Genomic DNA, 17,348 nt, shown 5'->3' on the forward strand with positions numbered 1-17,348 from the left:
TGTTCAATGAGCACTGATTAGTGTAGCCAGAAAATGCATTCCAAGGGCAAGAGAGCCTTGCAGAGAGAAAATCATCAACTAATTATTGAATAAACAAATTACATGCTCTCTGTATTTCTGATCTCCAAGAGAGTAGACATGAATTGATACAGGTACAGAGATTCTGGCAAAAACTAATAAAAGAATGCAGTGAAGAATAGCATTAAAGCAGCAAAATATTAGAGGAATAAAGTGAGATTTTACTACGTTAACCGTCGTGGTGAATGGGCATCTAATGTTTCTAAACTGTGGTTTTAAATAAATAGGCTATTTCTATGTAGCAACAAAGATCAAGTGAGATTCTACTAAAAGAAAACAAAACAAAACAAAACAAAAAAACCAGGAATGTTAAACTCTAAGCCTCACTTCCTTATCTGTTTAAGAGCCATATACCTCTCTGCATACCATTGCCTTGTAAGGATTGCGTGAAATCAACTTAGCATAACTCCTGCTGTATGTTAAATCCCCATTAAATGTTGGGCCTTATCAGCACTGAGTGGACAAGGTCATTAGTGAAGATTTAAAAACAAAAACAAGGTCACACCAAGCTTCCCAGATGTAGGATGGCTTGTCAAGCTAGTCACAGAAACCTCCCAATGTAGATGGCATCTGTCAGAACTTTGCTACAGGGTGTTTCCTTATTTTAACTGGCACCATAAAACAAAAGTATAAGTATGCACCACCCCAGGACTGCAGTACATCATATAATGTACACTTGTCTTCTGCACTGGGTGTTCTGTAGTGATTCCAAATGACATTCTTCTTTTTGGGGTCCTTTGTTTTGTTTTTGAGACAAGGTCTCTATGTAGCCCTGGGCAGTCTAGGACTATGTAGACCTGACTTGGTCTTGAAACTTACATAGATCCCCAGCCTCAGCCTCCCAAGTGCTGGATTAAAGGCATGTACCACCTACCTTCAAGAACTTCAGACATTCGAATACCATTGTCTCCTCCCTCACTTTCCATCAGTCTACACTGTGCTTAGAAAAAATTAGGGTGTGTAAAAGAGCTTAGTTAAAAAAAAACAGAAAAAAAAAAAAGAGAGAATAGTTCAGTTACATACACTGAACACTCCAACATTTGTATCAGATAAAACTTCAAGCAAGAGATAAGAGTACTTATCATCATTGGAGTAGCACATCACAAACACATCTTCCCTACAAATTTCTAGACAAATAATTTGGCATTAATTAAGTTAAAGTTTAAGCCCTGTCTCAGACAACAAAATAAATCAGAAAACACAGTCACACAATATCCCGTGTGTACAGTCTCAGGATCCCTTCAAAAAGAGAAACTAAACAAACCCCAAACCCATCAGGAAGGGTGTGTTCAAAGTTTTCAGAGGGGAGGGGAGGAGCAAAATGATGGCAAAATTTCACAAACAGGTATCAGGGAAATCAGTAGCAATGAGTTCTTTGTATATAATGTGATGTGTGCCATGCTTAAGGAAGGTTCACAGTCCTCTGTATCTAGAATAAGAGAGGTAGACAGGAAGGAGGTATTTGCCAACCCATGTGCTGATTGTTTACTGACATATACTATATCCTAATAACTAAGGACACGCTGGATATCACCTGACTTCCACAGTAACTGAAAGAACTGGGCACAGAGCCAGTGCAATGTGAAAGCAGAACTTATAAGGTCCCAAGCGTATATTCACCTGATTCTGGTCAGGTGGCAAGTACTTCCCACTGTGTCACATACAGAGTTCCCAACTCATTGCTTTGTGCTGCTCATTTTAATAATAAAAAGTTCTTTCCAGGAATTGTGTGATTTTCTAAGTCAAGTAATGAACAACCCTTTTGATTTCAAGGCAGAAAATACTATGCACTGTCTATATTTAAAGGCATTCTTTCTCGAGAAGTCAGGATGAGAAGGATAAGAAACAAAGAAAAAGAAACATAGGAATAAGTAAAATGAATCTCTTTAATCTATACAGTGTTAACTACACATTACAGGCTCTGCGACTAGGCTTTTTTCCAGGATTCTGAACAAGCATTGTAATATTGCTCTCTTTGAATGGAAATAGCCCTAGAAAAGATGGAATGTTGTGAAGATGCTGGGTAAAGGTTACTACAAATATTTTGTACACCTAGCTGGTTCTTAATTTCATCGCCTTTCCTATCCTACTAAACTACTGAACTATTCCTACTGAATCTAGTAGCAGCTACCTCCCAAAACTGCTTCAAATATTAACACTAGGGAAAAAGACATAAAAGTGATGTGGGAAGTAAGTATAGAGCACTATTCAAATAACTGATCCAGAATACCATGCTAATGGGCTATGTTCAGGGGTCTGCAACAGTAGTTGTACAATCAATCAAACCACAATTTACATTTTTATAAAGATTAATTTATTTGTTTTTTGTTAAGTACACTATCTTCAGACCTACCAGAAGAGGGTATCAGATCTCATTACAGATGGTTGTGAGCCACCATGTGGTTGTTGGGAATTGAACTCAGGACTTCTGTTAGAGTTGTCATTGCTCTTAACTGCTGAGCCATTTCTCCAGCTCCATTTTTCTTTTTTTAAAAAAGTGCATGTTCCACCTGTATGACTATGCACCACATACATGCCTAGTATCCATGGAAGTCAAAAAAGAGTTCCTGACCCCCTGGAACTGGAGTTACAGATGGTTGTTGAGTTGAACCTGGGTCCTCTGCAAAAGCGGTCTTTGCTCTTAACCACCAAGCCATCTCTCCTGCCCCTTACATATCCTTTCCTAAGCATTTTCTAGACTCATTTACAGACTCACAGAAAATTGCAAGAAGTATACTGTGATCCTGTCTAATCATCACCTTTCAGCCTCTATGTAATACACATGGTAATTATAATGGTATCAGAACTAATAAAAGACCATTAGCATAGGCATACTCAAGGAGTTAAATGCCAATCTTTATGCTTTATAATTTCCAAAATTATTTTGAATTTTTAAGTTTTTGACCCTTGGAATAATCATGAGGCATAATGTTATGCATGTATGTAATGTTTAAATGACCAAATGACCCAAACAATTCAAACTTTTAAAATAACAATTCTGTGTTGAGAAATAAACTCTTCCCTTTTTATGTTTTGAGTAACTAACTGTGCCACAGCATACACACCCCAAGCTTTATTTGGGGATATTATGCTTCTTGATCCCCGCTACCATGTCACTTCACACAAAATAACAATTACATCAAAAGATCTTTTTTAAAGGATTTAGTTATAAGTACATTGTAGTTGCCTTCAGACACACCAGAAGACAGCATAGCAGATCTTATTACAGATGATTATAAGCCATCATGTGGTTGCTGGGATTTGAACTCAGGACCTCTGGAAGAGCAGTCATAGTGCTCTTTAACCACTGAGCCATCTCTCCAGCCCTGAAATCCTTCCTTGACTGCTAGCTCTTGAGGCAGAGGCAGGAGGACCTCTGTACTTCCGTTAATGTTAACTTAAAAATTGGGTTCCTCAAGAGAACTCATACTGCTTTTGTAGAGGACCAGAGTTTGGCTCACAGTACCCACAGATGAGCAAATGACAAAATACTCCAGGTCCAGAGGATCCAATGTCCTCTTGTCTGGTTTCTGTGGGCACTCGTGTAAACATACAGTTTTTTCTTCTTTTTAATTTAAAATATTTTAAAACTTAGTTGTGACCCAAAATGAAGTAAAAAGGTACAAAGCTGGTAGTGGTGGCACATACCTTTAGTCGCAGCACTCAGGAGGCAGAGGCAGTTGAAGATCTGAGTTCAAGGCCAGCCTGTTCTACAGAGCTAGCTACAGCAAATGAACCCTGACTGGGAAAATACAAATACAAACTGAGTTCATTTGAATTTCATTTTTTAAAAAAGGCTCAATAAATTTTGGTTTTGGAATAATAAGACCTGACAACTTCTGAGATGGCCCTAAACATCTTTCTGCCATTCTGTACTACACATTTGTGATACAGCATTCTCAGAATTTTGATTATAAAAAAAAAAAAAAATCAAGCAATTCTGAAAACACTGAAAGTATTTTTATGTTTCACATATCCAATATTAAGCTAATATATATATAAAACTAAGTACATCTACCTGGTTATAGTATACAAATTAGCTTGTCTCTAATAAATAGTAAAATCAATATACAAAGAATTTTAAGATAAATTTATAGCATTATCCTCAAGTATTTGATTTCTGTGCCTAGTTTACATGCCTTTATACGGAGGTCCTAAGTAGGAAAAGCTGTAGAAACAACAATGTGAACCAGCAATTCTAAGATGAGTTCCACAGACCAGCAGCATGACACTGCCTGAAAACCCACTCTAAGTTCTGGGTCCTACTTCACATTTGCTTACTGAAGACTCTTGGGATTAAGAACCAGCAATGCGTTTACACAATCTTACAGGTGTTTCCACGGGATAAGTTTTGAGAGCCATGAACCTATATAAATCTGTTCTTCAGTGGAGGATTTGAGTACAGTATTGATAAAAAATTCAAAAAAAAAATCTTAGTTCTTGTATAATACACTCTACAACAAAGCAGATTTTCAACTTTACTCTTACAAATAAAAAATTTGTAAACACAAAGTGTTCACAAAACTTATTTCTTAAATGCATCCTAAGTGAGCTATAACAAAGTTTTGAAATCTTTCATACAGCTCACCTCCCATTCCCATATGCTACTACCATATTTTGTCACTTTTAACAAAACCTCCTTTTTTTTTACATAGCACCAGGGAAAATGTACAAGTATTTCTGGTCCAATAACTAAATTCCTCAAAAACATTTTAGCTGCTGACAAACGAGAAGTGTCTCTATTTTTGTTTAGTCTCTAAATAGTCTTTCCCCCCTCCCCCACTTTAGAGACAAAGTTTCTCTGTGTAGCTGACTATCCTGGAACTCACATCAGCCTGTCTCTGTCTCCCAAGTGCTGGAATTAAAGACATGCACCACCACTGGTTAGTTTATCATCAATCTTTACTGACATTTTCTTTACTCATACAGTCAGTAAAAACTAATGGGCTATGGAAATGGCTCAGCTGTGATGAACACTAGATGGTCTTCCTAAGAACCAAAGCTTGAGTCACCTAATGTTTGGCCAATCATATTACCACATGTGTAAGACAGCAAGACTCGGGAATTGGTCAAAAAATCTGAATCCTGCAGTCAGTCAGTCTAAATGGCACCCTTTTCCTTACAGGTTATGTAAACCACTAAAGAGTTCTGGATTGCTAGAGCCAAGCAAGACTATCTAACTTGCCATATTCTTCCAGTACCTGCGGTAGCCAAGTTTTAGTAAAAAAGAGCTAGTAAACCTCACACCCTACATGCAACATCTGAGCTGTTCTTAGAAAGCAGTCACCAAGTTTGTTTTCTCTCTATGACTAACCACCACATTAAGATTCATCATATTGAGGAAACTAGCATTCCCTCAATCTTGTGTCCTTCCAAAGGTCACTATATGCTGCATGCTCTAATTGTATAGAAAAATACATTAAGTTTTGACTCAGATGCTTTATTACATATCCCTGTATACCTTCCACTGTTTTTCTTTTTCTCGTCCAATCACAAGATAAAACAGATATTGTAAATTGGCTAAGAGGAAAAGAGAAAGCTTTATCTAACCCTGCTTAAAATGTCACCTGTTTACCTTATGATTCTAACTCTAAATTTCTGAGTAACCCTATAGCATATCCACAACTGCCATAATTTACTGGGTTCATTTTTGCCACCATAGTGTCAATACTGCATGGAAATCAAAGTATAGCTAAGTAAATGAAGTATCAAGAATTCAACAAAACATAATTACTCCACATTATCTAACAAAGTGAACAACGGGTACAAAGATGAGGCTACCTACCCTATGTATGTAGGAGGTATAACATCAAGTTATAGACAACACTGTAATGGCAGAATGGACAGAGGGCTTCGAATACTGGTCGGTGTTCTCTGACCATCTGTAAGCCGCAATAAGTGCCAGTTTAGAAACAAGCAATCTGCCTCTTCAAAATCAGTTTATCCCATACACTCAACCCCTTGCTTCATTTCCAGACTTCCCAACGACTTCTGGCAGCTAAAACCACCACCTAGACTACTAAGATAATACTTATTGACAGTTGATATTCAAGTGTGCCACAAAGCACCACAACTCAAAAAAGCACTCCAGGAACTACTTTAAATGCACTACTGCCTGCCTCCAAGACTTTTTAATCTTATATTTAAGTCTCAGTATTTGTTTAGAAAACAAAACCAAAAACAGGAATGTTATTACTCTTAGGAGCACACTTCAGCAAGACAATGTTCACCTAACCCAGTAACACTAAAAACAAGCCCTCATATATGAAAGAACATTAAGAACTCAAAACTGGTGAGGGTGTTGCTCTAGCACAAACTAGGTAATGGCTTTTGAACCCCAACAAAAGAACTATATATTTCTCCGACTATTTATTCTATACAGCAAACATCTGTGAACCCCTAGAAGTGCCAGGGTATATTATAAAACAGGAAAACAAAAACTATTTTAAAAAAGGAAAAAAAAAAAAAAAAAAACCCTGTCCTCCAACAAGATGAAAAAGAGGCACACTGGCAATCAAATAAAAATACAGCTGATACATGCATGACAGAATGGGTGCAAAAAGTTTCATGGAAGGCCATCTGGAAGGACAGACACATCAGCCGGAACACACAAAAAAGAAAAACCCTTAAACAGAAAATAGAAGGGGGCAGAGATGGCACACACCTTTAATCCCAGCACTCTGGAGCCAGAGACAGGTAAATTCTTGTGTCTGAGGCCAGACTGGTCCAGGACAACCAGGGCTAATATAAGAAACCCTGTCTTTAAAAAAAAAAAAACAAAAAACAAAAAACAAAAAAACAAGAAAACCGAGGGAGGGGAAAAAGCCTGGAGAGATGGCCTGGCAGTTAAGAACACCTGATGCGGGGTTGGGGATTTAGCTCTACGCTTGCCTAGGAAGCGCAAGGCCCTGGGTTCGGTCCCCAGCTCCACAGCTCCGAAAAAAAAAAAAAAAAAAAGAAAAGAACACCTGATGCTCTTCCAGAGGGCCCAAGTTCAATTCTCAGCACCCACATGGTAGCTTACAAGTGTGTAACTCTAGTTCCAGAGATCACCCTCACAGAGACCCACATACATGCAAAGCACCAACTCACATAGAATAATAAATTTTTAAAAAGGAAGAGAAGGGAGAAAGAAAGAAAGAAAGAAAGAGAGAGAGAGAGAGAGAGAGAGAGAGAGAGAGCGAGCGAGCGCGCGCAAGCAGGAAGAATGGATGTAAGAAGTGAGACATCACAGTCCACACTCAGAAGACATCAGTGTGGTATGGAACAAACACATTCTGTATAGAGGGCAAACAGAGTATTAGTTGCACGCTGCTTGCAGAAGTTTTGAAGACATAGGAAAAGACCAAACTACAAAAGTCTTGGGATATTCAGGATTTAGATTCCCTCCTAAAAGCAATGCAAGTCAGGAAACAATGTGAAGCAGGATTTGTGAGTGGTCTGTGTGGCAGGATTTGTGAGGCCCCTTTGGAAAACACTCTCAGAACTCAGCCTTTAAGCTGTTCAAGTGGAGAAGCAGGTATATTTGTCATATGTACACAAGCATGGAGACAATGAGGCAGTTAATAATGAGGAGGAGGATGACCATTATGACTATAACTATGAACAATCGTCTCTGGGAACTCAAAGCATTTGAATCCTAAGCAAGCACCTGAAGAGTTAAAAAGAGGTGAAAGAAACAGAATATATAGTAGCACAGACCAGTTGTGGTCCATTAATCCAGGGAAGGAGGCTGACAAGCATGAGTTTGAGCCCAGCATGAACCAGTCTATACAACCAATCTTACATTCAAAAACAATGATGAGTCCTTCTCTTCAAGGAAAAGACTGTTTCCACTTTAATCATCAACTCTTTTTTTTTTGAAAGATTTATTCATTTATTATATATAAGTACACTGTAGCTGTCTTCAGACACACCAGAAGAGGGCATCAGATCCCATTACAGATGGTTGTGAGCCACCATGTGGTTGCTGGGAATTGAACTCAGGACCTCTGGAAGAGTAGTCGGGTGCCCTTAACCGCTGAGCCATCTCTCCAGCCCTAATCATCAACTCTTATGAGCGGCCTCACACCATGACCAGCATTACAGTCACCTCACTTGGTCTTTCCCATCACTAGGTACTACATGATGCTCTGATCTTTTTCCATCCAAGTTCTTAAAAGAGGAGTTCTCCTGAAAGCTCTGGGAGGCTGAGGCAAGAGAACTGTTCAAGGCTAGCCTGGGCTACATACTGAGTACCAGATCAACCCTAGCTAGTCAAGACTCCAGCTCAAAAACACAAACAAAAAGAAAAATTGCTAAACAAAAAACAAACAATGAGAATAAACTCCCTTTTATGACCTCTAGAAGTGTCATACCTTAAATCTCATTCACAAAGTTAGACTCTTTCCCCTTGCACCTTGATGCCTGATGCAGAGCTGACCCTGAAGTCATGAGAAAGCAGGAGAGCTAGCCCTGCCCCTCACCTAGGCAGCACCTGGTGGTGGGGTGCTGGTGAGCCTGCCCCCCTGAGGACATGAAAATGGGAGAACTTGGGCTGGAGAGATGGCTCAGTGGTTTAGAGCTCGGGCTGCTCTTCCAGAGGTCCTGAGTTTAATTCCCAGCAACCACATGGTGGCTCACAACCATCTGTAATGGGATCTGATGCCCTCTTCTGGTGTGTCTGAAGACAGCTACAGTGTATTTATATATAGTAAATAAAAAAAGAAAATGGAAGAACTGCCCCTGCCTCTTGCTGGTAGCAACTTTAGATGAGATAACAGGCTGACCAACTCAGCTACCTCCCATGCCCAGATCAGGAGTCTGAGTTTAGTATCTCTTGAGATACTGGTCTACATCATAATAGATTCTGTCAGAAAGGAGGAGGGGAAGTGAGGGGGAGGGGAAGGGAGAGGAGGGGAGGGTCTGAGGGCAGCTGCTTAGAGCACTCAGATGGCCTGAGAGTAAAACAGCACCGGTAAAATAAATGAACTCTTCACAGCAACATGACAATGAGTAGATGATGAAGGACTCCTCTCACAGAACTTAAAACATTAAAGTGATAGAACATGAGCCAGTTATGGGAGTTTCTGGGAATGTTCTCCAAACAACTTCATGAAGAATCTGGAACAGCAAGTTACAAACATGCACCCACTTTGCAGCAATTCATCAAGCCTTTAAACTTGTACACTACAAACAGGTGACACAGTCACTACATCAAAGGAGCAAAGACAACACCGAGGAGAAAAGCAAAGCAACAACAACAAAAGAAAAAACAGGCCAGAAAGACATCAGAATGTTATCAGCTCAAGAGCCCTACTACTACTCTGAGAACTTAGGAAAGGAGCTAGCTAGTTCTGGTAGTCTTTTGGTAGCTACTGAAACTGAAGGTTTGGTTTCTAAGCCCTGAAGCACATAATTAATGTGCAGTAATACAGTGATGTATTTCCTATCCTGGTGATTAAAAAACATTGCAAGGTATTAACAGGCCTGTGTATATAGTATATAACATACAACTAAGGAAAATTGAATACCCTGAGACCCCCAAAGCCAGCAATGCAAACATCTGAACTTAAAAAAAAACACACATAAACTGGTAGAACTCTCTCCTGACTCCAAAAGCAAACAGCATCACCACACCTGAACAGGGAGGGAAATCACACAGCAGCATGTCTGTCTATATGTAGAACAGCCTCTACCAGTCCACCCCTCATTCCTCTATGCTTCTCATTAGCACACTCTTCACAGGGCTCATGTCACTAGTTGAAATGATCTCAGTTTTCTGTTTATATTTTCTCTTCCCTCTCCATAGGAGTTCAAGCTCAATGAGAATAGAAGTTCACCTGTCTTTGCATCACTGTGCATACACACAGAGCCCAGACAGTTAGGTACACAATAAAAACTTGTCAAATGGCCACAACTACCCAAGTAATTTATTTAAGGACACCAAGTACACGAAGTAAACAGTAAGTTCAATGCAATAACAAAATAATTACCCAATTTTGTTTTAAGAGTGATCTTGTAAACCCCCAGCTCTGAAAGGCACATCAGTTTGAGAGGCTGGGTAAGGTTTGATGATCTCAAATACAGGGAATTTTCTTAATGTACTTTACAGATTGTTTTTATTAAAGAAAAACACTACAATGAAGCCAATGTGACTCAAGGTGCAAAACCACAGTTGTGGATTCTCAGGAAATATGGGTAAGAGGCCTGGAAATCTTGCTGTCTGAAATGTACCGCCAGAAAGATGCCCTTTAAAGGGTTCCAACAAAGATCATAACTATATTGTGGTTTTCCCAACAAGCTTCTGCAGTAATTAGTGATTTTCAGAAGACTGAGTTGTCAAGGCATCTTTATAAGGGAAGTCCAAAGTTGCAAAGCGAAAAATTCTGAAACTCTCAAACACAATTTTATACTAACAGTCACTTCTCTGACTTCCAATTCAATACCCTGAATATCTCTATAAAGCTAATTATTTCTCTACAACTGTTATGTCAGCTTAAAATTTTTCCTTCTTTCTGCAGTCTACAAAGGTCTAAAAACAATGTAATCTTTTCACAGTGGCAGTATTTTAAATAATCAGGGATTAAATAAAACTTTTCAATTCAACACAAAATATGCAGATCAGGATTACAGGGACATGTACAAACTCTGCAGATACAAGGAATGACCAGGTATGGTGGAAGAGCCCAACGTTCCATGCAGTGAATGTGCACACATAAAAAGAATGTTTTTTAAAAAAGTAAAATCTGGAAACAAAAGCAACCAAGTTGAACCTATAGTGATTTATTCCCAATTTCTCAAAGTAGTGCAATTTAAGTAACAGCTAGAGGAAAAGATGTACCACTACTAGCAAAGTTAACAATCACTGACAAGAATATATAGCAGTGTTCCAATAAATTCTATTTTAAAAGAGAACATTTCTTCCCCCCAGCTGGGGACCAAACCCAGGGCCTTGCGCTCGCTAGGCAAGCCCTCTACCGCTGAGCTAAATCCTCAACCCCAAAAGAGAACATTTCATTCAGAGAAAAAACAAGGTCACAAAATCAGTCTACCATCATGTCTAGGAAGTTATTCTGTCCACAATTTAAAAACATCAGTAGCACAAAGTTATATTAGTTCATGCATTTATTTTATTTTTTTTTAAAGATTTTATTTTATGTGAGTACCCTGTCCAAACACACCAGAAGAGAGCATTTGGTTCCATTACAGATGGTTGTGAGCCATTATGGTTGCTGAGAATTGAACTCAGGACTTCTGGAAGAAGAGCAGTCAGTGCTCATAGCCACTGAGTCATCTCCCCAGCACAGTTCATGCATTTACAATGCTTTACCTTTCCTTCCCTCTTCATTAAGAGGGTAAGAAATACTACCTCAAGCTACCTCGGAAAGGGATCCTGTTTCTCGCCCACCCACCTGCTATCTTGCACATACAAAAAAAGCTCCTTTATTTCTCCCTCTTGCAAAGCTGGGTGAAACACCATGGTAGGGAGGCAACCTCCTGGCAGTCTATTACTGCTTTAGAGTTAACTTTACTATGTATCACCACATAGGAAATCAACTCACATTATAGCAATGTTCTAAAACCTGGAATGCGTTGACAGCTGTACTCTTTCAAATGACTGAGAAAAATCACTTATTTGTACTCATGATGACTGATTAGTATATATGTAAAGTACATCCCCAATCTCCAATAAAGCTCTTAAAAAATAGTAATAATAATTTTTTAAAAAACAGGAGAGGGGGGGTTGGGGATTTAGCTCAGTGGTAGAGTGCAAGGCCCTGGTTCAGTCCTCAGCTGGGAAGGGGGTAGGGGGGGATGGGACACACACACACGAGGGACAGGAGAGATGGCTCAGACAAGAGTTGAGTCCTAGGATCTAAATCAGGCAGCTAACAATCCAGCTGGTCCAGGGAATGTGATGCCTTTGCTCACCTGCACATACATACCTATATACCTAACACATAACTAAAAAATATTTTTTAAATATCAGTTAAGGATTAAAGAATGGGAAAATATGGTTAGGAAAGGAATTATAAACTAGGGAAGGCCAGAGTTAATGGCACATAATCTATAATACCAGAACTATCGAGACTAACAAGGGGAGACTAGCAAGCCAGGAGTTCAAAGCCAGCCTAAGCTATATATATAGTCAATTACAGGCAATTCAAGACCCCATCTCAAAAAAAAAAAAAAAAAAAAAAAGACACAACATATATGTAGTAATTACCTCTAAAATACAGACCTTAGCCCAGCAGGATCATTCATAAATAATGAACAAATGTATAAAGATATCTTTTGCCCTCAGACAATCCCACTAGATAAATGTCTATTCCTATTCCCTTGGGATTTCTGACTGTCCTTTTCGCTCTGCTTCATGTTATTCCAAAGTCCCTTTTCTAGAATAATTCACAGTTCTAACTGTAGATTTAAAATTACTACTGCACATCCTAATAGAAGTAAAAAGCTAGCAGCTGATTGTCTAGAAATCAGTTTTTCTTTCCCTAAGGGAAAGGGGCCGAGGGTTCCTTTTAATTGATTTCCAAGCCAGACTATTCTAACTTCATGTTATACAACACACACACACACACACACACACACACACACACACACACACACCCTTCTCAGCAGCATCTTTCATATCCTAGGAATTTTACAGACACTCTTTAGATGATGGGCAGTATTTTCCCACTTAAATTGAGGAACATCAACGCCACCCACAAAGGGCAAATAGCTGTGTCCTAGGTGACTATTACTAACTTAAAGCTGTTTTCCTGGATTGACTGACTGGTGCCAGCAGCAATAAAGGCAAAAGTAACCAACAACTCCACAGTAACTACTGGCCAGCCAACCAGGTAAGACTGTTTAAACACTAGCTTGGAGCAACAAAACTATGTGTGTCAGTCAGCAAACACACTACTTCAAAATTGCCAATTTTCATCTATTACCCACCATCCAACCCTAACCATCAGGCTGGCTTTAAGTTCTTATAGACCAAACTTTAATGGCCACTGCTGCAAAAACAAACCAAAAACCAAACTAAGCTTCCCACAAGCACAAGTGCAGCTTGGTCTTCATGTAGTCCCTTAACAATTTGGAGTGGGGGCTGTCTCTGCTGCCTGCCGTGGACCTCCTTCCCTACCTGGACTGCCTGGTTGGACTTAAATGAAGGGGGTGTTTAGTCCTAACTAGATGGGGGGCGGCGTTCCAGTGAGGAGGACTTCCCTGTCTCTGAGAAGAGGAGGGGTTAACAAGGAAATGAATTTGTAAGGACAAGACTGGAAGGAGGGCTGAGACTGGGACATAATGTGAACAAAATTATGGATAGAAAAAAAATAACATTTTTAAAAACTCAAATGTAAATTTACTTTAAAAGGTTCAAGAGAAAATACTGTACTGGCCAACCTCCCAGAAAAATTAAGTGAAGCAATGCACTGGCTAGGACAGCATAGACACTGGTCATGTTCACTTCTTCATATGAAACCCACAAGTTACACAGAACTCAAAATGTCACTTGCATTCCACTTAGTGACGACTTAAAACACTTAAGTATTGATAACAAACAAATCCAAGCAAGATTGTTTTAAAAAGAGTATCATGAACTGGTGAAGGTTTCCCACCTGCATACTGCGCTCAAAGCCTACTCACTCATCTGTATGAAAAATCCCTAAAAGACGGTACTTCATTTTCGGAATGGACAAACTCAAATATCCTAGCATGCCAATCCAGTTAAAATTTCATTGCTGTCTGTCATCTGTGTGTGTCTCTGAAAACATTAAACAAAATCTTTAATCAATACCTTTCACATGCTTCCAAAAAGTTGGTGAATCAGACTTTTCAATAAAAGTAAAAGTTGAAAAGCATTTCAATGTGATATAATTATTACCAGCAACACATAAGACACAAACTTTTGAATCTGGCTGTAGTTTCTCTTCACCAGCAAAGTTCTCAAGTTCTTACTAGTTTCCTGGTCATTTCCTCGAACATCAACTACACTAACACTCAAGGCAAAACCACAATAAAGAGCTTTGGCCTCAGCGGGATTCTACATGTAAAAAACATTACTCATAAATAATATAGTCACTATTGATTTAAAGTAACAAATACATTTCTAAACTTTCATGCTGTGTGATGGAATCTCCGATTTTAGACAGCAGAACAAATCCTAAGAAATGGGTTTTCCACTTAACTAAATCTAGTATGATACAAAAAACTAATGTGAATTTACTTATATATATAAAAAAAAAATCCTACTAGCTGGGTGCAGTGAGGCTGAGTAACAGGATTGTGGTTCCAGATTAGCTCTAAATATAGTGAGATGCCATTTTAGTAGAAAAACAAAACTACTTACAGGGAAATAAACTTCAGTTCTTGAGTTTTGATTCAAAGGTCTCATTTCTTAATAGTGAAATTCACAAAATTCCCCAGTAACTGGAGCAATTCATTCCAATTAAGACTTACAGCTGAAGCCTCCTTAATCCCAGATGTAAGTAAAGCAACTAGACCCTGACAAGGCACCTCGCTCAGAACATCCAGGTGGAACTAGTCACAATGGTATGCTGCCAATTCAAAAGCAAGCACCTGCTGTAATGAAACATTTAGCCTTCAACCTGGACGCCTGATGAGTCCTAAGCTAACTCTCACTTTCTTATGTGCTCTAAATACAGTCCCTTTAAATGGGAGCAAGAACGCCATAACCTAACTCTTCGAAACAGAAATTCTAAATCAAAGTTTAAAACAGCTGCAGGACTATAGAACTAGTTTTAATGTTACTCTACAAATAGTTCGAACTCATTTGCTACCACATGCAGCTAACCACTCTCATCTTAATATAAACGAATCCCTTTCAATGTTTTAACACAAAGCCATTAACACTAACTTAAGTCTATTCACCTCAACATCTCACACCATTCTACATAAGCTACTAACAAAAGACACATCAGCAGGCCCCTTGCCCCACAAATACACTTTTTCCAACCCTCCAGGATGTATCTTCAAGTGCAAAAAAGAGATATTTCCAACCCAAGACAGACAAAAGGCACGACCCAGTCTTATTGTACCACCATACCACCATTAAACTCAGGAAAAAACTAATTCTGGACAAATTAAAACTACTCTGCACACAACAAATACCAAAATGTCCAATGTCCTATGATCCATCACTATTCCCTTCCTCTCTCTCCCCGGTGGGAGCCAATAGCAACAAGCCAAAGGATGCAAATGTCAAATAAATCCAATGTCTGAAACAAGAGGAAAACCTGGGGAAAATCCCTCCCATAAATCCTTTATTTTAGCACGAGGCACTGAACGCAACTTGAAATGGCACGCAACCCCAACCACATCGCCCATCCCCAAATGCTAAGGGTCGTAATCAACAAGTTGGCAAGAGGGCGATCAATAATAATGAAAGTACGACTCACTCCCCTCTCCGCACAATAAATAAAGCCAAAACAAGTATTTCAACAAAAGCTAGCACAGGTCTTCCAGTACCTGGTGGAGGTGCCTTTCCGCACATCGCAGATGCTGCATTTAAAGGCTTCGGCGCTGTTCCTAAAGGTGCAGACGCTACAATCCCAAAAGCCTTCGTCTGCAGCCGGTTTCGCTTGTCTTTTTGGCCTTCCGAGGAGTGGAGAACCGAGGAGAGAATAGAGAAGAGAAAACAAACGCTGGTAAGCCGTCGTCAATTCACAGGAATCCGACGCTGGAAACTTCTCGCAGCGACCACCCATCCACCCCACTGGCGGGCACTGGGGCGAGAGGCCGACCGGCAACGCGGAGCCGGGCGCCCCCTCCGGCCCCGGGCACCGAGCGCCTGACGGCGGCGACGGCTCACGCGGGGCCGCGCCGAGCGCAGGAAGCGGGCCGACTCGTGGGCGCGAGCGCGGGGCGGCGGGGGCGCGGCGCGGGCCGCGGGCCGGATCCCGAAGGCGGCGAGCAGCCGGGACGGCCGGGCGGCGGCGCGGAGGGGGCCGGCGCCGCGCGCTGCCCGCCCCTGCTCGCGCCCTCCCGCCCGCCCCACCTGGTTAAATCTCCCTTTGTCTGGGCGGAGCGGCGACGGCGGAGGGCGGCTGAGGAGGAGCCGCCATGGCTGCGGCGCGCACGGCCGCCGGCCCGAGCGGAGCGACACCGCCTCCCTCCGCCCCCGGGTCTCCATCTTAGCGCGCCTCCCCCGCGCGGCCGCTCCGGCCTAGTCGCCGGTGTCCCCGCCCGCCGCGGCCGCCCTCCCCTTCCGCCCCTTCGGCGCCCGGCAGGTACCTGGTCGGGCTCTTCTTGTCGCCCATGGTCATGGACGGGCTGGCCCCCGGCGCCCCACAGCTGCGCGCGCCTCCGCTCAGAGGAGAAGCGCGGTCCGCAGCGTCGCGGAGCGGCCCCCGCCCTCCCGCGCCGCCCGCCCGCCCTCCGCCGCTGGGCTCGAGCTCCAGCCGCCGCCGCCGCCGCCGCCGCCGCTGCCGCCGCCGCCAGTCTCCGGACGAGACTAGTCCCCGCCAGCGCCGCCTCCGCCGAGTGACTGACGAGGGGCGGGGCCGGGCGCCGCGCGTCATACACCGGGCAACCAATAAGAGGACGACGACCGGCGCCGCGGGGGCGTGGCGTAGCGCGCGGGAGGGCGTGGCGCCGCGGGGGGGCGGGGCGGCCGGCGTGCGTGCCCGGGAGTGTGTGTGCGCGCGGGGGGCGCGCGTGCCTGCCGGTGGCCCCCGCGGCCCCGGCGCGTCTGAGCGTGCGAGCCCGGCAGGGAGCACGTGGCCGTGCCCGCGGGCCCCCGTGGCTCTGTGGCGGCCCCCACTCGCTGCGGAGCCCTGTGCGGCCGACGCTGGGACTCTGGCCCCGCAGCGGCTCCGCTGAAGTAGTTCCGCGCAGTTTGCGCGCGCCGCGGGGGGCTGCGCCTCGAGGCCCGCGTCTCCCGCACTGCCGCTTCTGCCACGAGGGGCTTTGTGGCTGTCTTCCCCAAGCGGCCCTCTCGGGCGGCAGCCAGACCTGCACCCTCCTGAGCCGGGGCGCCGGAGGGAACTCTGGAGAGGGTGTGGCGCAGCCTCGGGCCCCCGCAGCCGAAATAGGGCGTTTCCCCGGGGAAGTTGCTGTTCAGATCCAAGCGACCACATGCCCGCTTTCCAACCTCGTGTCGCGGTTCCTGCCTCTGCGAAATGAGGCTCCTAACGCTCCTCCCAGGAAGGGCACGGTGGATGAAAAGCACTCTAACCTGTACCCCGCACTTAGGAAGTACCAGGGCCCGACTCCGTTCCCTCCGGCGTCTGAGATTGGGAGAAAATTGGTACCCCTCACTTTCTGCCTTG

At 42.7% G+C, this 17,348-nt stretch overlaps 1 protein-coding gene across 1 annotated transcript in view; it reads right to left on the reverse strand.

The window, feature by feature from the left end:
* Rybp (RING1 and YY1 binding protein) overlaps positions 1 to 16,424 on the reverse strand; it is a 52,070-nt gene extending 35,646 nt beyond the window's left edge. Inside the window, exons 1-2 of the mRNA NM_001399600.1 lie at positions 16,312 to 16,424; positions 15,547 to 15,672 (exon numbers count right to left, since the gene is read on the reverse strand). Of these exons, the coding sequence (NP_001386529.1) occupies positions 15,547 to 15,672; positions 16,312 to 16,343 (158 nt within the window). The 5' untranslated portion in view covers positions 16,344 to 16,424. The remainder of the gene's footprint in view (positions 1 to 15,546; positions 15,673 to 16,311) is intronic.
* Between the last annotated feature and the right edge of the window lie 924 nt (positions 16,425 to 17,348).

Source organism: Rattus norvegicus, chromosome 4, assembly GCF_036323735.1.
Source record: "Rattus norvegicus strain BN/NHsdMcwi chromosome 4, GRCr8, whole genome shotgun sequence".
NCBI lineage: Eukaryota > Metazoa > Chordata > Mammalia > Rodentia > Muridae > Rattus > Rattus norvegicus.